Source organism: Eubalaena glacialis, chromosome 14, assembly GCF_028564815.1.
Source record: "Eubalaena glacialis isolate mEubGla1 chromosome 14, mEubGla1.1.hap2.+ XY, whole genome shotgun sequence".
Lineage (NCBI taxonomy): Eukaryota > Metazoa > Chordata > Mammalia > Artiodactyla > Balaenidae > Eubalaena > Eubalaena glacialis.
The window spans coordinates 56,016,158-56,043,718 of NC_083729.1; the positions used below are offsets into that span (position 1 = coordinate 56,016,158).

The 27,561-nt window shown below is 36.1% G+C and overlaps 1 protein-coding gene across 1 annotated transcript; it reads right to left on the reverse strand.

The window, feature by feature from the left end:
- Positions 1-27,561, reverse strand: RAB1A (RAB1A, member RAS oncogene family). The gene is made up of 6 exons (XM_061168517.1): positions 27,333-27,561; positions 12,065-12,137; positions 7,348-7,443; positions 2,581-2,676; positions 1,080-1,211; positions 1-822 (listed from the first exon to the last, which is right to left on the reverse strand). Exons 1-6 carry the CDS (start codon positions 27,353-27,355, stop codon positions 625-627), a joined length of 618 nt encoding a protein of 205 aa, XP_061024500.1. The 5' UTR covers positions 27,356-27,561; the 3' UTR covers positions 1-624.

Below are 27,561 nucleotides of genomic sequence, written 5' to 3' on the forward strand. Positions count from 1 at the left end.
TTTTGATATTACTTCCAATAAGTACAATATTTATTAAACATATCTTCAGTTGTTTTGTTACATAGTGTGCAACAAATTACAATATTCTGCAGCCACAAATTATATGCAGAGTATGAAGAAACTATTAATCAGATAGTGTAATCTTTCCGTTTATAACTCTACGAGGAAGAACTAGCAAATCAGATCTTACATATAACATCTCACTAAACTTTATGCATGGAAAGTGACAGACACTGGTTGTGCTGTTTGATACAAAATGGCTGAACTTCATCTTCAGAAGACTAAACCTGACATCTAAACATGCCAATATAAACATCAAAACAAAATATATTCTAACCAACCACGGGAAACAGTCTGGTATCAGGAAAGCAACAAGGATTACACACATTATTTTATAAACCAGCACACAAAGGTTTAAAACAGTTCTGAAAATGAAGTTAGCTGTCTTGAGTCAAGGGAATAAAAAAAAAGTCAGTATTGACCATTTACAATCTCTGACCTTTGTGGAGACGGTAAGAATCTGTTGTAGTGCAGCTACATACAGTACAATTCAGGCAATTTTGTTTTTTTCACTTGGGTTCAGATTGCAAATTCATTGCTGTGAGAAAAGGACGGAGGCAAATTTTAGCAGCAACCTCCACCTGACTGCTTGACCGGAGTGCTCTGAATTTTAACATTGGACTTCTCTGCACCACCAGCTGTTGCTCCAGGACCCATTCGCTTTTTAATCTCAGCTGCCATTGTCATGAAAGACTGTTCTACATTTGTTGCATTCTTAGCACTGGTTTCCAAAAATGGAATTCCGAGGGAATCAGCAAATTCCTAAGAGAATATATAAGGCACAATTAATTGAAAAATCTTTTTCACTTAGTGCATTTCATCATCTGAAAAGGGGGAGTGATGAAGGACTAAGTTTACTGAATCCAAGTAGACACTGCACAAATTATTACTGTCAAAGTATTCTGGCGCATGTATTTTTAAAAGCTAAGGTGGTTGCGGCCATTGTGTGACTCCATACCCATATATAATTCAAATTCAGCACCTTACAATTCAGTTTGAAAATCAAACTTTAAACATACCTTTGCTGTTGTGTAGTCTACTACTTTCTTTGTGGTCAGATCACATTTGTTCCCTACCAACAACTTGTTGACGTTTTCACTGGCATAACGGTCTATTTCCTGCAGCCACTGTTTAACATTATTGAAGGACTCCTAAAAAGACAGACGTTTTAAAGAATAATATAGTTCTGGACACAACTGTTCTAATGAAGCAAGTGATAAACAGACGCATCTCTCCTGACCTAAGAAAAGCTGGTGAGACGATCTAGCTACAAAAAAAGAACTCTAATGCTGGGAAAGAAGTGAACTGACATATTAAAATGATGATACATAAGTACATGAATAAGAAAACAGAACTTGAAGGCTTGAGGATGAAAATGCCTTATCTGAGAGGGAAATACAGCTCAGCATTAAACTACAGCTCAGGCAAATCCAATTGTTTTGGAGTATGCCATTTATGTGCACCACAAAACCTGGTTTTTGAAACGTGACAAAATTTTGGTTTATAAATAAGCCTACTAAATGTGAACTACTAGTGATGTCAAAAATCATTAAATAAACGGGTCCAAAGTAAAGATGCTTGTTTTCTTTTCCATAGTCATACTTAAGGGAGGAAATTTTCCATTTTTAAATATTACAAGTCATTACTTGAGATTTTTAAAACTAGCGACATTTTTTCCCTCATGTTGCTATCACTCACCCAATACTCCTAATGGTGCTGAATCTAAAGCCTATAATTCTAGCTATCTCCTAATTAGCTATGATTTCATAGTTGAGGTGAGATTTATTAACATCTCCTACAAGAATTATATATTCTAATTTTCAAAGTTCATCTTTCATTCTTTTCTTTGACGGGCAAAATAAAAGGACCCTGAAATTTTCTAACTTTCTGATCAAAAGAACAATTATGGCCCTCAGACCACATTCTTCACACTATCTCCACATCCCCCTACCTTCTTTCAAGAGCTCTCCTTTAGCTACTCACTCTCCTCTTAAAATCTGCCTCAAAGCTCATCCTATTTCTGAACCACATACTCCACAGGCAGAAGCCTCTAATCTTACTTTTGGCAATTCCGACAGGTCTAATTACCAGGCAAATTCCTGTTAACACTTAGCACCAAAAACACAGTATAAGCCAAACAATCCCAGTTCCCTACACACTCTTGACAAAATGATCAGTTATTTAGTTGATAATAAATATAACTTGGGTCCCTTGAAAGCAAATGTAAAACCAATTACTAAATTTCCTATTTACTAAAGGAAAATATTAGGAAATTTTGGTTGACCCAATTCATTAGGTGTTCAAATGATGTAGGGGAGAAAAATAACAATGTACCTGTTCTTAAAAGATACATTGGTTTAAAACAAACGTTTTTTATGTCATTCACTTCCTTAGGGGTGGACAAAGTTTTCTGCCATATAAATGATACTGATGGCTTATAAGTAAAGTAAAATAGTCTGATATTTATCAAATAGTAACTCACTACTTTGTCAGTATAACAGAATTTTTCCTGGAGCTTACCTGATCTGTCACATCATACACAACTATGATGCCATGGGCTCCTCTGTAATAACTGGAGGTGATTGTTCGAAATCTTTCTTGGCCTGCTGTGTCCCACTATTATAAAACAATCAAGAAATCCAAACAATTCCATTAAAACAGAGTTGGGGAAAAGGAGGGAGGAGGGAGAACAGTTTAGTTTACATAGTTGTGGACTACCAGGATTTGATATAGAAACATTAGCTCTCTGTGCTCACACTACTAAATTGCAGGGTAACTGCCAAATACCCGAAGGTCCAGAAAAGAAGGTAGTGTCTAATTTAGCTTGCAGTAATGCTACCAATACTATAATTATAAGCTCTTTGAGATCAGAAACTGTCATACTTTTCATATTCTCTACAGCCTTTAGCATTGTGCCAGGCTAGTATGAATGCAAAGACAGGCTGACTTGGTATTAGGAAAGCTACTGGTCTACTAACACCCCTGTAACACAGTACAACTCTCACACATAAGACAAAATTACTTGCTAGCACAATTTATCATCATGGAAAGCACTGAAAGGACCTAATTCAGATAACCACCAGTCAAGACAGCACTTTAGCCATCTCAGGAACAATTATTATAATCCTAGGGAAAACAATGTAAGGAAGATGATTCCAAATTCGTTTATAAAATTCATTTTAAGAGCAATTTACTACACTTCATTTAGGCTCCAACACTGGAAACAAATAACATTGCTACATTAAAGTTCTGGGTTAAAAAAAACTATTAAAAATATCAAGGGACTCCCTGGTGGCACAGTGGTTAAGAATCCACCTGTCAATGCAGGGGACGCAGATTCGAGTCCTGGTCCGGGAAGATCCCACATGCCGCGGAGCAACTAAGCCCGTGCGCCACAACTACTGAGCCCGTGCGCCTAGAGCCCGTGCTCCGCAGTAAGAGAAGCCACTGCACCTCAACGAAGAGTAGCCTCCACTCGCAACTAGAGAGAGCCTGTGCGCAGCAACGAAGACCCAATGCAGCCAAAAAAAAAAAAAAAAAAATCAAGAAAACAGATTTTTAAAGCCACGATTTTAACCAGGGCAATGAGAATTTTGTTTAAATTGCTCCTAGACAATGTCCTTTTCTTAAAAAAATTGTTTAGAAAAGCTACCTACCCCACTAAAAAATACCGGTAAAAGATAACATCTTGACTGATGGGGAAATAACAGAATGGTTACTTAATGGTTACCATTAAAGAAACAAAAACAAAAAATGGACTTAAAGCCTAAGACAAGTGGAGATTAAGATGCAACAGCCTTTAGTGGGAAGCAATTGTAAAGTTTTGGAATATATCTGTGAACTTGACATTGATCCCCCCTAGTCCTAGATGGCAAAAAAAAAAAAAAAAGTTCAGGAGCACTCAGTGAAATCACTTCCTTTTCTAAGACCCAGCCAACACAGAGCTGTTAAAAATAAGCTGCAATTTTGGGGAAATTTAAATACAAACTGGATATTAGATAACATTAAGGCATTAGTCTCAGTTTTGTTAGATGTAATAATGGTGGTTACATAGTAAAATAGAGATGCATAATTAGTATTTCTGGAGTAAAGTATCATACCTATAATTTAACATACTGAGGGGGGAGGGCGGGGAGAAGTAATAATGAAGCAAATAAGGTAGTAAGTTAACAACTGTTAATTTAAAACAAACAAAAGCCACCACAGCTTCATTACCTTTTTCGTCCAAAGTACTAGCCTATGAGAGTCAGGAGACTGTCTAGATCTACTGTATCAGTAAGGAGCCTCAAGTCTTTCAGGACATCCTTGGAGAAGCATGACCTCTGGAGCCAAGCCAACGTGACTTCAAAACATCATCTTTAGCTTCCTGGTTATTTAACTCTAGGAAGAGTCACCTAACAGTTTCTTCGTCTATAAATCCCAGATACAGCTCACTTTATAGAATTGCTAAGTTTAAATGAACTAATGCTTGTAAAATGCCTAGCACAACGCCTGATTATAGATGCTGCTCAATAAAATGTTAGTTCCCGTCTCTGCCCACCAACCCCTTTCACAAAGATAGCACAACAACAGGAAGAAAATGTTTCTGAATAAATGTTAACAAAGAATTGTAGCTGACTAAGCAATGGCATCCAAAGAGCAAAATTTCTGATGTCTCCTTGCCACTCTGAAAACTCTGCTGACTCTATATCCTAACAGTACCTTCCTCTGTAACTGATCACTCTTTACGTACATAATCCTCATTACCCCTCATAATCACAGGGTAACTGATTTTCCCATGTTTGTCTCTCCCACTGAAATGGGATCTCCTCCTATGGGGCTGTGTTTCATTCGTCCCTGCAACCCTGAATCTATCTGAATGTCTGTGTAACGTATGCATTTCCATAAAGCTTCGAAAATGAATAAACCATCACAGAAAGAGGCCTTTCATGGTACGGGACTAGACTCTGTACATGCCCCGCACTGCTGAATGTTTTGTAATCACCAGCTCTGATAAAGACCCAAATGGCACACTTGAACAGCAAAAGCAGAAAAGATAATTAAAATATAGATAAACCCAATCATTTTGAAAGACCCAGAAAACTTGGAAGGGTAATTCAAGCCAGGCAAGATGAAATGTAACAGGGTTAAAAGTAAAATCCTGCATTTAGATTTTTAATGCCCTAGTCACAAAATATAAGACTTAAAAACAAACAAAAAAAACAACCAAAAACTTTAAGATCCAAACTAGTAGGTAAAATGGTTATTGAGATAGCAAATGTAGTAAACGCAGGTTTTCTTTTTATGTCCTTGAATGGGCCAATGATGAGAAAATGGCATGAGTCCCTGAAGTGTGAGAGAAAAAAAAGAAATTCAGAGTCCAAATCAGTAGAGAATTTACCCCATGTAGCCACACTGGCTGGATTATATCTTTGTATTTGATTTTAGGAATCATATTTTAATAAACGGCACATATAAAATGTGAGAGTAACTGAAACCCAAATTGTAAAAGGTTCTGAAAACATGCTTCCAGAAAAGAATGACCGACTTCAGAGGTAGAAGGTGTGGTAAGATCAATCTAAACGGCAGGCTGCCAATAGAAAAGAAATTAATCTCTATCAGGCAGCTGCAAAAGGCAGAGTAGTAAGAGACAGAAGTTAAAGGAAACTGGCTTTGGCTCAAAATAAAGAATTAATAACTAAGAGGTTATTTATAAATGGAACTAGCTGCTTTGAAAAATGGTGAGCTTCTCAGAAATGTTCAAAAAAAGGCACCAGATAGGGAAAGGAAATTCCTACTGAAGATGAAAGAAGACTGAGTGAGTGACCTATAAGATCCTTCCAGCCAGAGGAAGTAGCAATATATAAATGTTTCACAAATATATACCCAAATGTTATGAAGACCAATGATCACACATAACACAATCATTTCACATCAGTAGTTACAGGCTTGGGTGCTTCTTTCTGAAATATTCTTTATGGTGCCAAGTTGGCACTCTACATATAATGGGAAAAATCAAAACGGAAGATACTCTGTTCATTGGTTGAAAGTATTTCAAGGTATCTCTGATAACTACATCCTTGCAAGTCCTAATTTGGGATATCAAGGGTGTTCACCTGTATCAAAATCCACAATTCTTTTGTAATGTACCTTTCTTTTCCTTATCAGAGTCACATAAGCGAACAAATAAAAAAAATAATAACCTATCAAATATCCACTTGTCTGGGTGTGTGTCGCATCATCAGTAACAACTGTATATTGCCTAAAAGTTTACAAAGGGCTTTCACATACATTATCATACACACATACACAGAGCTATAGATTTGGTTCTCACAACTACCTTATTAGTTAGTAAATCAAGCATTATCACACTCATTTTAGAGGTAAGAAACTGAGTCTCAGGAAAAAGACTGAAGTAAGTTAAACCCATGACTCTGTAATAAATAGCCGAATGAAGACAACAAATCCAAGTTTTCTGACTCCAAATTCAGAACTCCTTCCAGTTCAGGGTGTTACCAATTTTATATAAAGAACAGTCACTTGTTTTCTATGTTAACTCATACTAACAGCCAACTCTAAAAGATACCCAGAGATTTTTTATTTTATGACCATAGTTATGTCCACACTGGTAGCACCCAGACCCATATTAAGTTTCTACTACAACTGCCTACTTCTAATTCAGGGTTGAGGATATAAGGATGGATAAGGGAATGAGGATGGCACAGGGACACAAAATATTGAAAACAGAGAGCTATGGGTCACTTGGTTCTGCTAGTAACTGTAGGCAAGTCACCGAATCTCTTAGCATCCATCTTCTGAGCGGTAAAATACGTAAGAAAAGCTAAGTTCGCTTCCAATAAAATTCTACTTTTCTACAGAGTTGGTACATACTATCTAATAAATACTCTTCAACTAAACCACACGTGAAGGGCCTCTCCTAGGTTTCTTCTGACGTCCCACAGTGTTCAGCACAACAAGGACGTACGAAAACTGCTCGATATACTTCTGCTGCCAGACAAGGTAAACCTCAGCTTAGACCCCTCAGACCGCGCTGATAAAAGCACCAGAAAAAGAACTAGGACCAAGTTTGACTTAAAAACATGTATTTCTCTGCTTCATGAATAGAAAATTCAATGAGGAAGGTAATCTTATATCATTTTTAATCTAAACAATTCTTATTCTACCACTGTCATTAGATGAATGATTCTTAAGATACTTTAATTTTGTTAACATATTAAAAAATAACAAATACACTCTAAATTTACCAAAATAATTTCCACAAAAATTTCTAGTCCAAAAATTACTTACTATTTGAAGTTTGATTGTTTTCCCATCTAACTCTATAGTTCTTATTTTGAAATCCACACCAATTGTGCTGATATAGCTTTCTGTATATGTATCATCCTGAAGGGAAAAAAAGCTAACAATTAAAATGAATGTTCAATAGAGTAAATAAGAAAATATAAAGTTAACTTTTATCTACAAAGCTGATAAACAGTTTATAAGGCGTAACATGCTGAGAACAGCCACTCCATCCTCTCCTGCACTCTGTTCATGTTCTGAAGACAAAGTGCTATTTAACAATGGTTTCTTCTTAAAAGATTTTTTTTCAATAGCTATTCTTTAATTTTTCTAAACATCTCTCGGCAAATTCTTTACATACATATAGAAAAAGGTTTTATATTTTCAATGATTATGAATGATTTTTCTAATTTTCTAATCAGTGGAACTCCTGTTCCTCCCCATCCAACTTATTCACCACAAAGCTATGATCGTGTCACTCTCCTGAAATTTTTTTAGAAGTCAATTTTATTTCTTAGTTACGACTTTTTAAACAGATATAATTCACATACATGAAACTCACCCTTTTAAAATGTACAATTCAGTGGTTTTTAGTATATTCAGAAGGTCGTGCAACCATCGCCACTATTTAATTCCAAAACATTTTCATCACCCAAAGAACACCCTATACCCAGCAGCAGTCACTCTCCATTTCCTCCTCACCCCCTAGACGCTGGAAACTACTGATCTACTTCACGTCTCCGTGGATTTGCCTGTTCTGGACATTTCACATGAACGGAATTATATACAATGTGGCCTTTTGTGTTTGGCTTCTTTCACTCAGCATAAACTTTCCAAGGTTCAGCCATGTTACAGCATGGATCATTCCTTTTTATGGCTTCATTCCTTTTCATGGCTGAAAAATAGTACCCTGTATGGATATACCACATTTTGTTTATCCATTCATCAGTTCGTGGACATTTGGGTGGTTTCTACATTTTGGCTATTATGAACAATGCTGCTGTGAACATTTGTGTACAAGTTTTTATGTGAACAATGTTTAACTCAAGGTTAAACTTTTAAAATTACACCTTTTTTTTTTTAATTGAAGTATAGCTGATTTACAATGTTAATTTCTGCTGTTCAGCAAAGTGATTCAATTATACATATATACAAATTCCTTTTTAATTCTTTTCCATTATGGTTTATCACAGGAAACTGAATATAGTTCCCTGTGCTATACAGTAAGACCTTGTCGTTTTTCCATTCTATATATAATAGTTTGCGTTTGCTAACCCCAAACTCCCACTCCATCCCACCCCATCCTCCCCTCCCCTTGGCAACCACTGTCTGTTCTCTATGTCTATGAGTCTGTGTGAACCATGTTTTGAATCATGAATCAAACCAACTATAACACCACACTTCTTAGACAACTAGGGAAATTTATTTTGTTAAGTCAACAAATGTATTTTATAGGAAAATGTCCAGTTCTTAGAATACATATTGAAGTATATAAGGGGAAAACGACACACTTGGGATCTGCATTTGTGGCACTCCCAACAAAGAGAAGGGGAAAAAGGATTAAATGAAGCCAGTGTGGGGAAGTCTTGATAATGCTGAACCTGATGTGTACATGAGACTGAAACAAAGATCACTAAAGAATAAAATGTGATCAGAGAGAGTTCCAAGTGGCTAGAGGTAGCTATGCTGACTTATCCTCCACATATATTCACATTAATGCATACACAGAATCACTGGATAAAAGGATACTCTTGAAGCATTGAATGCAATTTGACAAAATGCTCATCATTAAATTAAAATTTTTTAATTGTCTAATAAGCATCAGGTACTATAGAAAGTGGATAGAGAACAAAATGAATGCAATAAACATTCATTCAGCACTCGTATATGCCACGTACTTTGTTAGAAATACTTATAAATGCTGTTAGAATTCTTATAAACCCCTAAATGACCCTCACTTGCGTGCCTCTGAGCCATTGCACATGCCCTTCCTACTGTCCAAATTCTCAGCATCTCCTTCTCCCCACTCCCAAGCTTCATCCCCCTACTCCCCAGTCCCTGGGTCACATGGCAATTTTTATTCATTTTTCAATTCTGAGCTCAGGCAATACTGACTGTCCAAACATTCCCCAACTATTCAGCCAATAATTAAGAGATTCTTCCTTCTGTGCTCCCAAAGCTTATTATACATTTATCATACCTTTCGCAGCTTGTCTCTACTTCAGGGGTGTGAGAACCAGTACTTTCAAAATGCATCCTAGGTGATTCTACTGTGTAGGTAGTATGAAAACCTATGACTTAGATCAATAGGCATCCTGGAAAGGATTTTCTTTGAAGCACAAATACCTCAGGCTATAGCCATTTTCCTCAAGAGAGGCCAGCTTCTTCCCACCTACCTAGAATTGCTGATTTAATACTAGGAATTATTCTTAATTTTAATTAATTTTTAATATTTGCCAATTTAATAAAAATTAAGTAGTATCTAACTTTAAAGTCCTTTAAATACAAATAAAATTGAACATTTTTTTCATATTTATTGGCAATTTGTATTTTTCCTTTTGTGAACTGCCTGCTCATGTATTTGCTCATATTTCCATCAGAGCAAACATCCTTTTATTATTAATGTGTAAGTGTGCTTTATGTATTGAGAATATCACCCCTTCCTCATATATATTTTTTTCCTAGTACCATTTGTTTTCCAACATTTTTATGTGCTCAGCATTAACTTTAATGCAATCAAATTTAACAATCTTTTCTTTCCTGACTTTTTTCTGTGTTAGAAAATACTTCCACACAAGATTAAAGAGCCACCTAGGTTTTATTCTGGTACTTCCATGGTCTCATTTTTTAACTATTATATATAGTGAAGTTTTATATATATATATATGGGATTCATTAATATCACTTATATCATCAGAAAAGTCATATTAAGTATTTGAGATGCTGTCAAGCTTGCAGTGGTGAATTTTAAGTTTTCTAAAATTCTAATTTTCCTTTGAAAAGCTTGAATTTATTATTACAGGCAGCAAATGCTGTTAGATATTTTCCTTGAAGTGATAATGTCTGTTCATCTGATAAAATGTGTACCCAGTACTCAATTCTACATAATTACAGTTTGTTAGTTGTTCTTTCAAGTTAAAAAAAAATGTTCAATGAAAAAAGCAGCTAGTTTAGCTCAAAATGGAAACAACTATACAAGTGCTTTTCTCTCTCTTGAGACAGCCAACATACTCCAGTCTTCAGTAAAACTACTTTACGCAAACTCCTCATTTCTTCACACAGAATATTTAAAAAAGAATACTCGAGGATCAAGATTTTTTTAATTAATCATTTTTAGAAGCAACCTAAGTGTCCATCAACAGACTGAATGAATAAAGATGTATACATACACATACATATACATACAATGGAATACTACTCAGGCATAAAAAAGAATAAAATTTTGCCATTTGCAGCAACATGGATGGACTTGGAGGGTATTATCGTAACTGAAATAAGTCAGACAAAGACAAATACTGTATGATATCACTTATATGTGGAATCTAAAAAAATAAACTAATGACTATAACAAAAAAGAAATAGACTCACAGTTTGTTCATAGAGAACAAACTGGTGGTTACCAGTGGGGAGAGGGAAAGAGGGAGGAGCAAGATAGGGGTAGGGGATTTAGAGGTACAACCTACTATATATAAAATAAAAAGCTACAAGGACATACTGTACAACACAGGGAATAGAGCCAATATTTTATAACTATAAATGGAATATAACCTTTAAAAGTTGTGAATCACTATGTTGTACACCTGAAACTTACATAATACTGTACATCAACTATACCTCAATTTTAAAAAGTATGAAAAAAATTCATCATTTTTACTGTTTCATCAAAGACACTCTTAAATGAAAATGGCGTTTTTCTCCACTGTGCGTGAACAGAGGTAAACACCATGACTATGAGTATAATTTGGGGCTTAGCACTACTTCAACATGGTGCTAATAAGGCACCGGCAGTTTTACCCACCACTGCTTCTGCATCATCAGAGCAAAGATCAATAGAGTGAAAAAAGGCAAATGTCTTTTGCCTTAGTACTAAGTAATTATTTACTTAGTAAATACTAATGGTTTAGTGTTATTAGGAAAGTAGTTTTGATCTCATGGACCCCGAGGCGTTCTTGATAATCCCCACTGGTCCATACTCTTAAGAACCAATGATCTAGACAGTGAGAAGGAAAACATGCTAAATTTGAAGGCAGTTGATAAGACTATGAATAAGACTGTAGATTTTATTTACTAGGTTGAAAGTTATTTATCAGTTTGTAAATTTCAGCATATAGAACTCTATGCCATTGTCAAAAAAAGTTTGTACCAGGCCCCGCTTTTTCTTTTTATTCTACTAAAGTTTTACTTGAAGATTCGTTTTCCATCAAGTCATTTTCAACACAGACCTATTATTTTCCCCTTACCTCACTACTTATGTTGGAATGAAACACTGATCTCCAAGAAGAGTATTAGACACTCTGACTTTATAACTACACTTTGCTTGAATTTCTTTGAAGAGCAACAGCATTTCTTCTATTTAAGAGTCTAGATATCACTGGGAGGCTTTATATATGAATATATAAATTCTGGAAGAATTAATATTCTGAATAAAATTGTTTAATCTTTTGTCTACCTAGAAAACATAAACAGCATTAATTTCTTTAAAAGCATTTTGATTTCAACTTACTGCAAACCTAAGAAGGAGGCAAGACTTTCCAACTCCAGAGTCGCCAATCAGAAGTAACTTGAATAAATAATCACTGCAAAGAGAAAAAGAAAATCACATTAATAAAAAGCATATTGTATTGTAAGTTCTACAACAACAAAAATAGAGCCAAGAATAACAGCTCACTGAGGAAGACTACAGCTCCTGAAGAGCCCATGAACGGCCTAACAGAAGACCGAACAGCCTAACAGAAGACCAAACTGCAACAAACAGCAGGAGCCCTTTTGATGAATCACTGAACATGACAGAATTATGTAAAAATAAGATAGGCAATGCCACCCATGATCTCTAATATCAGCTGAATTTCCACTTCCAAGCAATGAATGAAAGGAAACATAAGTGATACGCATTCTTGGAGGGCCCAAGACTTATGCTAGAAAAATCCCACTCTTCTGCAGTAATACAGGGAGTTAACTTTTCATTGTTCTTGCCAATGAAACGTCTCTCCTTCAAATTCCAATCTCAAGTCATTATTTCATAGCAATCCTCCAACGAAGGGCTTTTATGATCCTTCCCTAGCATCCACCTGGAATTCTCCCCCTTTAAAAAAAAATGGATCATTTAACTTCTGAAAGTCTATATTATAAATATCTTAAACTGGAGATGCAGTAAAATCAAAGGCTGTTTGTGTAAATGCACAACTTTACCAACATTCTAAGCTTGTATTAAAGCATTCTTCAGAAAACACTGAAAGCTAGGCTACGTTTATGCACCTTTACCACTGCCAAACCTAACTCAAAAAATCATCCCCAGGCATGGACATATATACACTACCAAATGTAAAACAGATAGCTAGTGGGAAGCAGCCTCATAGCACAGGGAGATCAGCTAGGTGCTTTGTGTCCACCTAGAGGGGTGGGGTAGGGAGGGTGGGAGGGAGATGCAAGAGGGAGGAGATATGGGGATATATGTATATGTATAGCTGATTCACTTTGTTATACAGCAGCAACTAACACACCACTGTAAAGCAATTATACTCCAATAAAGATGTTAAAAAACAAAACAAAACAAAACATTCCCAGGGATTCTTTCATGAACCTGAAGACAACAGAAGGTCAGCCCACGGTCTCCAAAGGAATCTCTCATAGATTCTTCCCAACTCTGACCAGTTCTGTATGTTCTTTTAAAGCAATTTCAAAATGACAAAAAATCCAGAATTTACAGATTTTTTTTTTAGAAGATATACATGATTCTTAATTTTCTTCCTTGTGATTTAGTTTTTTAAAAAATGCTTCGTACTTAAAGTGAACCCCGAATATCACTTGCAAATGAAATGTAGATTACAATTATCAGATTTACATGTAAGCAAGATGTTTAGAAGTGATTATCTCTGTGAATATTAATCAACTGTTACCTAGGTTTATACAGTGATTTATGTATTACTTAAAACATAGCTTTCTGGTTTTACCGAGTTACCATAGTACACTTATTGTTCCTAATTATACCTAAAGGAAAGAATTCTTTAAAAAATCCAAAGTGCCCTAGTCAGCAGCAAAATAAAGGTCACAGAAGGAAGTAAGCTTTTAAATAAGTCATTAAGAAGAGTTGATTGAAACACAGGATGAACTTAATAACTAACATCCTTTCCAGTTTGAGATCCTAAGGAAAAAAGGGGGTAGTGGGGATAATGATTATAAAAATTTACTCTTAATAAATTATTGATACCTAATACCAAACAACTTTTATTTTAGTCAGTACAGTTGCTGTGCTGACTCGCTTCAGTACTACTGATAGCTTTCTCTTTAATTAGACCAAATGAATTCTTAAGAATGCTGAACACTGAACATTAGCAATGAATTTACATTTCAGTCAGCAAGAAAAAAATCACACCACCGATACTACTACAATTACTTAGTTTTTAACAAAAATTTTGATACAACAAATGCCCTGAATTTACCAGTTTCCCTCAGGACAGTGCCAGGCATCCAGTAAATACTCAATAAACATCCTCTGAATCAGTGGTACTGGACCCCTTTACAGTAAAAGACAGCACTGGGCCACATATGCTGCCTGTGGTATCATTCATTACCTTAAAGATCAATTTCTCTCTTTCAGAATAACCATAAGGCTGTAAAAAACATGAATGCTTCCTAACTGTGCTACAAGTTACATTATGATTTCAAGGAAATTAGTAGTCAATTTTTAAAAAATCAATTTTCAATTATCATTCTTTTTAAATTTTACAAACAGCATTATTTTGAAACGTTATTTAATTTATGAGTTCCTGATAATTTACGGCTCAGAGCCATTGTAAATAATATGAAGAGGGCTTCCCTGGTGGCGCAGTGGTTGAGAATCTGCCTGCCAATGCAGGGGACACGGGTTCGAGCCCTGGTCTGGGAAGATCCCACATGCCACGGAGTAGCTAGGTCCATGAGTCACAACTACTGAGCCTGCGCGTCTGGAGCCTGTGCCCCGCAACAAGAGAGGCTGCGACAGTGAGAGGCCCGCGCACCGCAATGAAGAGTGGCCCCCGCTTGCCACAACTAGAGAAAGCCCTCGCACAGAAACGAAGACCCAACACAGCCAAAAAAATAAAATAAATAAATAAATAAATAAGTCAGGAGCTCTTTAAAAAAAAAAATAATATGAAGAGCAGAGCACTCTGTCCCAAATGAATCTTGCTAAAGAAGGCTATTTTGTTCTCTCCCAAACCATTAGCTTCACTAACACGGCAAGAGACATGGAGGAGAATGGCAAACAAAATCAACTAACAAACTTCTTGCCTTACTGAGTTCACACACCAGGAGACTGTGAACAACAGCATGTTACCTGCACTGGAACGTTTTAAATTACCTACTCCTATAGTACCTTATTTCTAAACTATTAATATACAGGATGTACAAGAGAATTCAGATTTGAGATCACTTAAAGACATTTCTGTAACTACAATTTACAAAACAGAACACAGTAAAAATGTTGATAGGAAATATACAAATCTAAAGTTAGAAAGCTCAAAATCAGAATTTTGGTACAAAGAGTCAAGAATAATTTAGCAAATAGCAAGACTTTAAATGTATTTTTCTTTTATTCTCAAGAATTTGGATTAAGTTTTCAGTCTGCAATACCATTTTGACGTAAGTGAAAAAATTGAATTATATCAGTTGAGAAATCTTTATAGAAGTACAACTGTAATCACCACTCACCTAAATCAGATAGTTCTAGTAAATCCTATCCCCTGTTCCCAATGAGAATTTCCTCAGGTTTTTTTCATGTCTAATTTACTATGACAATGACACTTCATATTTTCTCCCCATAAGTAGTCTGGAGTCTGTTTTTCCCCACTCTTATGTTTAACATACCTATCTGTGTGAAGGTAAACTGACTTATTCATCCAAAATATAACACTGTGCCTTTTACAAAGTACTGTGCTAAGAGATCAGAGAACATTTTAATTTTGCGTTTTTAATCAGGTCTGTTTCATTGTGAGAAACACCTAAAGAATATCTATAGCCATCCTTGAGTAACATTTTGGGCAAAATGCTAGAGAAAAAAATTTACAGGGACATGGCATGTTAAAAGGACAAACACCAGCCTCAATGGCCAAGGCAACAATTTGAGCCACAAAGTAAACAATCATGTACTGGATTATAACCCAAAGAATAAAATAAATATCCATGAGTCCGTAAGTGTATAAATCATTAATTAAATAAATAGGAGAGGAGAGACAACACTTCCTTACACGAGGATTCAAACTAATGCATGTAGAAGGAATGAGAGAAATAGAAAATCACTGGTAGATTAACTGCTGCAGGCAAGATCCACTGATGAATGCTAAAATTAGTGGGTGAAACTTCAAGGAGAATTAGGATATTTGCACGGCCTCAAAATTTGTCCCCCCCAAATATTTATTACTGCAGTGGTTTTAACATATGCCCACAAATTCTTTGAACACTCCTCCCTCCAGGAAATGGAGCTTAGTTCCCTTCCCCTGAGTGTGGGTTCTTAACGACTGGTTTCTAACAGAGTGTAGAAAGGGAAAAATAGTAATTTTACACTGGAGAAACCTGACAGATGCCACCTTTACTAAGTGATCAATGTGAACATCACCAGCAATAAGTCATATTGATATCATGTACCTTCTCATATGATGTAATGAGTAGAGTGCTTCACCTCTATGGTATCTCTCTCCAAATCCATAACCCCAGTCTAATCATGAGAAAACATCAGACAAATGCATACTGAGGGAAATTTACAAAGTACCTAAACTCTTCAAAACTGTCAAGGTCATGAAAAATAAGATTGAGAAACTCACAGACTGAAGGAGGCCAACATGATATAACAATTAAATACAATATGGTATCTTGGATTAGGTTCTGGAACAGAAGAATGACATTAGTGGAAAAACTGGAGAAATTGGAATAAAAGTCTATAGTTTAGTTCATAGTTTACCAATGTTAATATCTTAATTTTGATAAATGTACCATGGTATATAAGATGTTAACATTAGGGAAAGCTGGGTGAAGGGTATACAGGAATTCTCTGTACTACTTTTGCAACTCTTCTGTAAATCTAAATTTATTTCAAAATAAAAAGGTTTTAGAAAAACAAACTATGAGGACATTAGTGAAATAGGTACAATCTCGTTGAAAAGCTAGCCCGTGATATTTTTTTAAACATGAGAGACATATTTTGTGTTTTCTCGAGTTAAATCAACAATCATAAATCATGCTGGATTCCGTAAAATAAAAACTTTGCTTTTGAGGCACAAGTATTTTTTGAGAATATTAATTTAAAGTGGAAATAATTCAGTGAGAAAGTAAGACAGTTAAGACTGACATAGATTAAGGCTCGATGGAAAGGGGCAGATTCAACCTTTTAACAATTGGATGGTGGGATGTCAAATATAGTAGCAAGTGAAAAATTATTTTTGCTATCAGTTTCTCCTTAAGTCTACTCCTGGTCTACTTCAGCAATACTCTAGATCCTCTATTTCCATTATTTATGATCTGAACATAATCGTGATACCCATGCCATTTTTGCATGTAAGCATTAACATTTTCTATACCTTAAAAAATGTCACTATTGTGAGAGCATGAAACAATATTTTTTAAAAGTTACCAAAACCCATTTTGACTCAAAATTCTATTTAGGTAAAATGTTTTCCTTTTTATGAAGTTACCAAACTACATCTATAAAATATGAAGTAGGAGATGAATCTGCTTGTTGCTGAATCTAAAATACTACTCGGAATTCTATAATCTCAAAAGAGACTACTACATGATACTGTTATGTAAAAAGATTATAGACTATGTTTGTCTAGTATAACCCATTTTTGTTAAAAAAAATTTGTACACACATAAAAGATTTGGGGAAAAAATGGACACTTCTAAATTGTACGATTACACTTGATCTTTTCTTTATATTTTTAAAAAATAGTCTGCAGTCAGACTGTATTACTTTTCTAACCAGAAAAAAAAATGTCATTTGAGGGGAGGAAAAATTTTTAATCAATGATTTATTCAATGACTGAACAACCTTACAAGTTCTTTCAGCATACCTGTCCTAACACAAATGACATCTAAGTAGGTAGCATAGGTCAAGGTTGTAAGCAGACAGCACTGGCACATTCCCAATATAGCCACAAAGATATGAAGTCAACTTTTTGGATTAAATAAGAATAAACATTTTTTTCTTCTTTTATGAAACAAAATTTGGATTACCAGACATAGTTCACCTGTCAATGAATATAAGAGATAGCTGACTGACATTAACACAAGTTTCAACTACCCTTTGGAAACACACCAAGGAAGACAAAAGTAAACAGTGGAAAACTATATAATTGTTTTTATCCAAACAGTACCCCCAAAATACAAAGTGTCAGCTGTAAGTATATCTTAGAAAAGGCCTGCTATTTTAAAAAGTTCAAACCTAAATTTGTTCTCTTTCACCTAGAACAAGTTCACTTGCATGATAGGAATCATGTAGTTTTATCTTTTTATAAAATCATACTTGAAAACAGCCTAAAACTAAGCTCACATCACAAATTTAAAACAGAATCATGGTTATGATATTACGATATAGTGGCCAAATAAAGTTGAATTCACTTTTAAACTACACACTAGTCTATTAGTCTTTGGGGTATGGAATGATTAATAAAACTTGAGCTGCAATAATTGTGCTTGACATCTACTTTTCTTCTTCACTCACTTTAAGTATGCTCCACAGAACACAATTCAAAATTGACCATCAGGGGACTTCCCTGGTGGTCCAGTGGTTAAGATTCTACACTTCCACTGCAGGGGGCGTGGGTTCTGGGCAGGGAACTAAGATCCCACATGCCATGTGGTGTGGCGGCAACAACAACAAAATTGCCCATCAGGCTGGATAAAAGAGGTAAGAACTTTTAGTTACTTCATATGCTTCTATATCATTTGAATTTTACAGAGTACATACTACTTTTGTGATTAAATTAATAAAAAAACTAAATAAACCTTCAGCTATGGACAAAAGCAGCCTGTTAGTCAAAATAAACAATTACCAAGAATCTGAGAGGGCAACAGTCTTTCCACATATTTAAGAAAATAGCCAAGCAATTTTTAAAAAACTCTCCCCATAACTGACCCCTAAAGCTACATAAAAAAAAAATATTTAGAGACAATAGATTAATTTTCCAGGTTCCACTTTAGCTCTGTTTAAAACAGTGTTCCAAAAATCCAAAGCTGGAATTCTGAAAATGAGGGAAGCTTTGGTTGTTCTGAAGAAGTAGTAGAGTAAATGGTCTTACCACGTACATAACAGCAAATATTTAGTGAAAAACGCACCAAGGAGGGGCTGTAAGTGTCCATACCTCCTTACCTTTCAAAGCCTGCATGGGTTTTAGACCTGGAAAGAACTGTATTTGAATTCAGGCTTCATCACATACTAGCTACGAGATCTTGAAGTAAGGTACTTACCTATCACCATGAGGCTCTATTTCCTCATCTGTAAAAAGGTTCAATTAGCACTCTCTACCACCCAATTAGGCTCTGGTCAAGATTATAAATATTGCCTCTAAAGCATTTAGCACAGTGTCTGGTACAGGAGCACAATAAGTGGCAATTATTATTATTTTTCCTTCCTCCCTCCAAATCAGGATGCAACCTGATGAAAAATCTCAAGAGCTACAGACAAAAACTTTGAAGCTATTTATCCAAAGTTTCAGTACAGATGATGGATGGGTGACGAAGTATCACAGGAGTTTACCAGTATAATCTAAAGTAAAACTGTAAAAATTACCAGCTAACAGTTATAAGTACTATGATCACAACTCTCAAAGTCTAGCAACACATGAAACAGTAACACGGTCTGCAGCAAATGTGCCTGCCTCTCCAGCAAGAGACAGGCGTTCTCTGCTTTACTTGCTTTTCTCACAGAAACACATCCATGACTTTAAGGCCCCAAGTATAAGTATTCAAGAATAGTCATGAGGGTAGAAAAACTGAGAATGGATAAGATAATTAACTTCAAGCCTAGAGAAGCTTTAAATATCAACCCAACACAAGATGTGAAGAAAGTCAAAGGGCCATTCACAATACATACCTCACAAACCCTTCTTAACATTTTTAAAAAGGCCTCTCCAATCACGAATTTTAGACAGAACTGACCACGAAAATGCTAGTTGCCTAATTAACTGGCTTAATTTTAAATTCCTAGAAGTTAACAACACACACTAAACTGGAAACAGCATACTTGGACTGTAAAATCACAGGCCCTTGAGTTAAAATTCCAATTCTACTGCTTCCTCTGAATGCCCCTGGGCAAGCCATTTAACTCTTCTCTGGCTCTGATTTCTATAAAATTAGGACACTATTTCTTCATACTATTAGGGGAAATAATGGACATACATAAAACTTCTGACTAGTGGTGGGAACTCAAATTGTTATTTGTTGACCTTATCCCAAGACTAGTGTCAGGGCTTCTGGAAAGTCCTCCTCAGTGCTCTGTTCCTCTCCAGCTAAAGCAATATAACTAAAACTTTCTGTTAATAATAGAAATCCTAGGCCCCTTCTCCAAATCTTTTGCACTATTATGCCATCTTATTCTTTAAAAATATCACAAGATTTAATTTGTGCTAATACTGTTAAATTGACTATGCTTGTTTGAGCTTGAGTCTTCTTAACTGGTAAGCACCTGGGAGCAAAGTCCGTGTTTTATAATTAAAAAATAAAAACCCCTCAACTCCTAGCATTGTCTAACTCATAAAAGAGAAAGAAAGGGCTGGCTATTTTCTTCACCAAGCTTTTTTTCCAGGGAAATCAGATTGTGTGTGCGTGTGTGTGTGTGTGTGTGTGTGTGTGTGTACATTCACAGGAAGATTTTAAATATCTGTACTGAAAACATTTTTCAAATAGACAAGATCAGAGATCAATGTGTAATGATTAAATGTGTTAGAAAAACATTAAAATTCAAACCACCTGCATATATATATTACATATATTCTTACATATATTCTAATATCCCTTACTGGAATACACGTGTCAACTCCTGCATAGCACTGTACAGTTTACTCTTGAGACTCAGAACTGAGGCGGTACTAATCACGTTATAAAGAAACAGGCTCAAAAGGCATAAATGACTTTTATGAGGTAAGTGGTGGTGTGAACTTAAACCTAGGGTTTACAACTCTAAATGCTGGGTTTTTTTTGTTTTTTTCGTATCTCACCACATTCCCTCAATGATATATACTCAGATATGATAAAAATGTCAGTAAACATGTTAAGTCCTACTTTGTATATAAAATACATCAGAATGAATCAAACCACCTATGAACTAGCATAAAGACCTGACCAAATATAAAGAAAAGTGTAATTCACTGCTTAAATTAACTTAGAACATTTGTCTTAGTAGAGAATAAGTTAGTTCAGCTCAAAAGAGCATGGTAAATTTTGGAGTTCAGACTACATTAGCTTTAGTAAGTGATGAACCCAGTTGCTCTTTATGAGGACAGATGCCAGCCACCAACCCAAAAATTAAGCACTAAATAATTATCCAGTGTATATTTGACAAAGTTGCTTCAAATGTCCTTTTATAAATCTGGCTACTTAACTATTTTTATAAATCCCATCTAATTCGATTAAGACTATATTACATGTTACACTTGGCTAGGCATTTATCCTAATTACATCCATATGAATTTTAAAGTAGTAAAGATACTGCAGAGATGACATTGTTCTTAATGTGAACACTAATGTTCTGTGAACTTACTGTGCCTTTGTTTCAAGAATCTTGGAAACACTTCATATATTAGTAACTTAATGAGAAACAAACAGGTAAGCATTTTAATAAAAGGAGAAGAAAAGCACAGACTAGGTCATCAAAACAAAGCCATGCCCAAACAAATCTCACATTTCGAAATTAATCAGTTCAGGATACCAGATTTAAATTTAAACTCTGTCCCTCTTGGGTTTCCACATTTCAGAAGAATTGGTAGTGAACATTCTCTTTTCTGTTTTCAATCTTCTAAATCAGGCATTCTTAACTTGAGGTTCATGAATAGGCTCAGGGAATGTGAACAACTTGCAACTTCATGCAAAATGTTATGAGTATGTATACACATAGGGAGCAGATCCACAGGGTTCATCCAATACTCCTAGGGGTACATGACCATAAATGGGTTAAGAATAACTGCCCTAAATCAAGTTACTGGAAAATATCTACGGGCAGAGTAGCAAGGACAAAGAACAATTCCACTTAAGTACTATTGTTATTCAAAAAAAATACATTCAGACAAGTTAAATCCATCACTGTTCCTAGAAAACTTCAATTATATAATTTACTCAATTTCCTTTGTAAAGATCACTAGTTTGAGATGCAGACTGCATAAAATGCCCTGGGTAAAGACCCTAGCCAAGTAGCTGGCACAAAGAGTAAGCACTTGTTAAACAGTAGCTATTATTATTAAAAAATACTGTTTCCAAAGAGTGGTCACCCTTGTGAGCAAAGGTAACACTACCTGTCAGAATTGGGAATCTATAAACATGGAACAGAGTAAACAACTGGAACCTATCAACAATCTTGGATTTAATAAAGTGGGGTGTTCTGACCAACTGAGCCATCAGTCACAAAAGTACTGATGTACTTTTGTGACTGATGGTCACAAAAAAGTAGGAATATTTCATTTCCTACCTCTCCTTTGTACCCTATTTCTTCACGTTTAAGTCAGTAAACAAACCAACAAACACTTGTTCTCTGGTTCCCTAAGGCCTCAGGATTATTTTTTTCCCCAAAATATCATTACACCATTACCCTTTTATAATCTGAAACATCACAGGGTGGTTCCAAAGAAAAGCCAAGACTTTGGTTTTTTTCCCTAAATTCTATTCCAGATATCAAAGAAGCAATCTCTTCTCAGCCCCACCTTCTACAAGAAAACAGTGGAATAGTCTGACTGCTCCCCTCTCCCTGTAAGATTAAAAAACAAAAGGGGCGGAGGGGACATTTTGCCTAAATCTCTTACTAAAACTCCAAAATGTAGTTCAGACAAACAGTGGTAAAAAGCAGGTAAGTTACACATCTAAAATATCTCATGCACTGGCATCCTACACCCATTTTCGGTTTCTCTTCATCTTAAAACACTCAAAGTATTTTTTAGCAAATCTTTAAAAATCTCAAAATCTTAAAAAGCATTTTATTTAACCCTGTTTTTATATATTAGGAAAGAGACAAGAGTAGGTAACATTAGCAAAAGGAAGCTATTCTTAACTATCAAAAATGAAACTTAACTATTACAACTACAAATAGTAAAACCATCATATATGTACAATCAAAAGTTGCCAAGGAGAGAAAACACACACGGCCAAAGGACTGCTGATAGGATATGAATCCAGCAAGATGCTTAGCACTTGTTAATCATAATAACTTAGATAAATCACTAAGATTGCTTCTAGAATAAAAACTGAAATATTAAAGAAATTACTCAGAAAGCAAAATTCTCTTTAAAAGTCAACTAAACAGTCGGCAAGAGAACACTTGATTCTGAAGCTCTTCCACCTTTAAGACAAAAAAAAACCCAACAAAATAACCCTTGAACATGTAAGAAACCGTCAACATCTTATACTTTAACCTAATTATGATGAAAAGGAAGAAGAAAATTTTAAATGCAAAATTTCAGTTTCTTTCAATGATCCTTCAAGATCATCCATTCACACAAAACTCTTAAGATGGAAAGTCTATGTAGCTACTGGTAACTTACATTACCCAAAGAATTACATACATTGATTCTCTACGGACAATAATCATATTCTGAATAGTGAGAATACCTCTTCTTTAAACTTCTTTGAATTTCTCAAATCATTACCAACACGACGAAAAAGTCATCAAGGCAACCAACAAAAAGAAAATCTATTTTTAGTTGCTTTCTGCTTCTTTTCTAATAAAAAAATTCTAACTAAAAATTATGTAAAAGGCAGTAATGATATACTTATTAATGAAATTACACTCTGTCAGACAGATAACAGAACTGATTAACTTGTTTTTACCTTTAAACCCTTAAGTTAAAAGACAGATTTATTCAAAGCAGAGCGCTGGCAAAAAAAAAAAAAAAAAAAGTCAGCTGTTCCTTGAGTCTACCATGACAGAACACAAAGTTTAAGAGACTGACTAAAACTTAAGCCATAATATTTTAAAAAGTTAAAAACAAGGTAAATTATTTTTTAAACAAATTTTTTCTGCATTAAACTAGTCGATCCAAAGAGACTACTACATATAGTTCCTCCTATCATAGTTAACTGGCATATTCGTGATAGGTACACCTACTTTATTCTTAACACACTCCTTGATGAAGCGGCCAAAATTATTTTCTTGACACTAAAAAAAAAAAATCTGCTAGAAGCTAATGGATTAGGAAAAATGCTTCTGGTATGAGAATAATGTTAAGTATTTCTTAAGCAGTGTGCTGAAATAATCACTGCCTGCTTCACCACCTAGCTCAGGAAAATCAAAATCTTTCCTCAAATCTCCAGAAAAAAAAAGAAAGCTCTGATCCTTTCCATCTACTTTTTCCACCGCTCAGATTCCACTTCAGTTGCATTTTGTTTTTGTTTGCAGCATTTGTAATTCAAGCGAGTCAGTCATTACCCTTAATTTCTACCATAAAGATAACCCAGGGCCATCATTTCTCCCAAATCAGCCAAATAACATAGAAAGTAGTCAAAGAAAAAGCTTAAAATTTAATCATTGATTGACACATTTCTTATTCTCCTCACTCCCAAACCAAAAGCTTACAACTTAAAGATCATAAAGTAAAAGCATCCAGTAATAAAGCTAGCAACAGGTAATCGTATGTCAACCTACCTATACAAATCTAAAATCCTGTTCATTCTGAGAGAACCAAACTTTTTCTTTTGTCAAGAACACATTTTCAGTACCAAATTCAGCAGCACACATAAAGCAGATTTTGAAAGTTTCTAAAAGAATTAAGATAAATAGTAGATGATAAACCAAAACAAGGAACATTTGGGGGTGCACCTGTAAACATTACCTAGTATACTATTATTTCAAATTAGCATATAAAGTGTACGCTATAATACACATGTATTATAATGTACAATATTGTACCTGGCATATAATAAGTGGCCATAAATGTTAGCTATTAGGACAACACTGTGGAATCATGAAAGGCACTCATCCATTAAAAGTTTTAACTTAAGAAAAAAACATGCGATTTTAAAGTTTTAGAACAAGGTTTTAAAGCAAATGGATTTGTGTTTGGGTGATTAAACTGTAAGAATTTCCTTCTTTTCTCTATTTTCCAATTTTTCTCTACTTTTATGATGGTAACAAACTATTAAAGATAAAAAGAAGAAACTGCTGAACTCAGATTTCTAAAAATCTGTTCGCCGGTTGCCTTTGTGACCTTCTGTAATAAAATACCACCTCCTCTCACCTTAGTACTTTTCACTAGTGCTTTTCCAAACGTTTTCCCAAACTCCTAGGTTATTTTACTTAAGAGACAGTCTAGAATATAAATACAGTAGCCCAGGTACAGGCACACTCAAGGCCATAAAAATATACAAATGATTTCTGGGACTGATTCTGTTGAGGTCATTAATCTAGAGTCCTCAAAAGAAAGAATGGTTTGGCACTCTATTTACTTAAGAATTACTACCCTTGCCATTTATTAACCATTCTTCTTTCTTCTTCCCTCTTGAACAATCCTTCTCACTCCCTCTGCTTCTCCAAATCTAATGCTAGTAACTCCCTTACTGGTTTGTTTTCTATAAGGTCTTTCTAAACCCTACTAGCCAACCACAATCCCATAATACCTTCTTTTAAAATCTTGTGGCTCCAATCCATGCCACACATCTGGAACTTGCCATACGTATTGGTATTTAACATATATAAAATCTATTTTTTATATTCCATTATAAGTTCCTTGCAGGTAAGGATTATATTCCTAAATCCCAGCACTACTGGAATGCCTCACATAATGATGTACACCATCTACAGCCCTCTTACAGGTTACCAAATTGTTCTACATATACTTGAGCCTCACAACTACCCGGATAGGAATAAAGATGACTGTCCTACTTTACAAAAGGAGAAACAAATTCAGAGTCTAAATCATTTGTCACGGTTCTGTCCAACTAATCTTCAAGAGCTATTTACAGTACTAAATATATGTAGCAAATTTAAGAAACTCCCTGAACAGAAGAAAAACCTCCATAAAATGGAAAATCCATGTACTTTACTGTTGCCAGGAAAACTACGAAATTAGGGACCTCAAGTTCAACTCTGCCCAACTATGCAAAACCAACTTTGTCCTTGGAGCCCTTGATAAAAAACTGCCAACACAGCAAATCTGACACTACTAGAACACTGTCTTCAACTTCTTAAGGTATATAAAATTTTAATAAAATACTATGGCTTCTATTTAGAACAAAAAGGGACATTTCAGCGTCAAACCACAGTATTACAAAACTTGAAGTCAGAATGCATTTTGCAAGAGCCATGTGACACACACATGACAGTCAGCTAAACCCATGGGCGGACCTTTTAGGGGAAATGTTCAGCAGTAACTGACCAAAGCAGCAAATAAACTCAACATTTAGGTCAAACACTGATCTTTGCTTTAAAAAATTCCCCCGTTTCCCTCAAAGCCTTCTGACACTGAAGACGAATACCAATTAAATCTCCTTCAATTATTCCTAAATTTCAATATGCAAACTGTAGAAGGATGTTTTTAAGGGCCATTAAGGAGAACCCAAGAAAGTCTTCCCAAGGAAAGCGAACACCAGTTCCCAGGAAAGGTGCCAGGTGTGTCACATCTGCTGTGATGACTTACTGAGTAAGCAAGAAAAAGAAATGCATTAACTTTTCATGACACGTCATGGAACCTCATTCCCTATCTGCAAGCATTCAAGTAGGTAATCCAAACCCTACAGATCTATCATAGGGCCCATTCGTTTCTCTTTCAACTTGAAAGCAAAGCCTTCCTTTCAGTTGGTAATATCACAAAGATGTCCCTAGGTTTTAGTGCTGGTGTTTTGTTTTTCCCTTGACCTACACATGGCAAAATGACTGTGTCCTCAAAAAAATGTGTCCTCAAAAAAATAAAAAATTCTCACAAATGCCCAGGTTTTTGGGAGGGCAATGGGACCGCTGAGTTCGTAAAGAACTCCAGGAAAAAACTAAAAAAGAGAACTAAAAATTTTAAATCGCTTCTCACCATCTACCCATTCCCCTAAATCCCACGCAATCCTGAAAAGCATCCATATTACCTACAACCTGGCGCGGAGGGTGGAAGAGAGAGCCAACAAGCTCAAGATTTGCAAGTAAAGCTGGTTTCCACCCCGACGGCTCTGACAGCTCCGCAGACCGCGGGCGCAGGGTCTAACAGTGTCCTCTAGGAGAGTTCTCCCACCCCATCCCCTCCCTCCCCTTAAAAACAGGTCCTCCTTCAAAAGTCACTGCCTCCAAGAGAAGCTACCCCTTCCCACGACCCCACCACCGACTCCCCGACGCCCCAACCCCCTTACCAGACTGTTCCTCCGCACCGGCCTGGCACTCAGGCCAGGACTCCAACCAGACCGGGTCCAGGCCCGGGCGGCTCACCCCTCCGACCCGATCCCTCCCCTCGACCGCCCCTCCTCCGTCAGACAATGGGGCCCGACTCCCCGCCGCCAACCTCTCCTGCCCCATCACCCCCACCTCACCCCGGCCGAGGCCCCCGCCTCCGCCCTCCTCGCCCCCTCTAAGCTTTCCCAAGCTGGCCCACGGACCCAGCCGACCGGTGCTCTCCTGCACTCACTATTCGGGATTCATGCTGGACATGTCACTGCAGCTGCCGCCGCCGCCACCGCCGCCCTTGCTGCTGCAGCCGCCGCCCTGACTCTCCGCGCCACGGGTAGTCGAAGGGAGAGGAATGAGATACGCTGTTCCGAGAGAGCAAACGTCTTCCCCCCACTCCGTCCCCTTAGAACACAATCAGCAGCCGCCACCACTCAGCTATCGCTTCCACCCAAAATGGCCGCCGGCGA

Bases quoted from the DNA above. Each gene is read 5' to 3' on its own strand.
- RAB1A (XM_061168517.1), bottom strand. From the start codon at position 27,355: ATGTCCAGCATGAATCCCGAATA. The intron at 7,444-12,064 runs GTAAGTTGAAAT...TTTTCCCTTCAG, and splicing joins GCCTCCTTCTTAGGTTTGCA to GATGATACATATACAGAAAG. The intron at 1,212-2,580 runs GTAAGCTCCAGG...CTGTCTTTTTAG, and splicing joins TGTATGATGTGACAGATCAG to GAGTCCTTCAATAATGTTAA.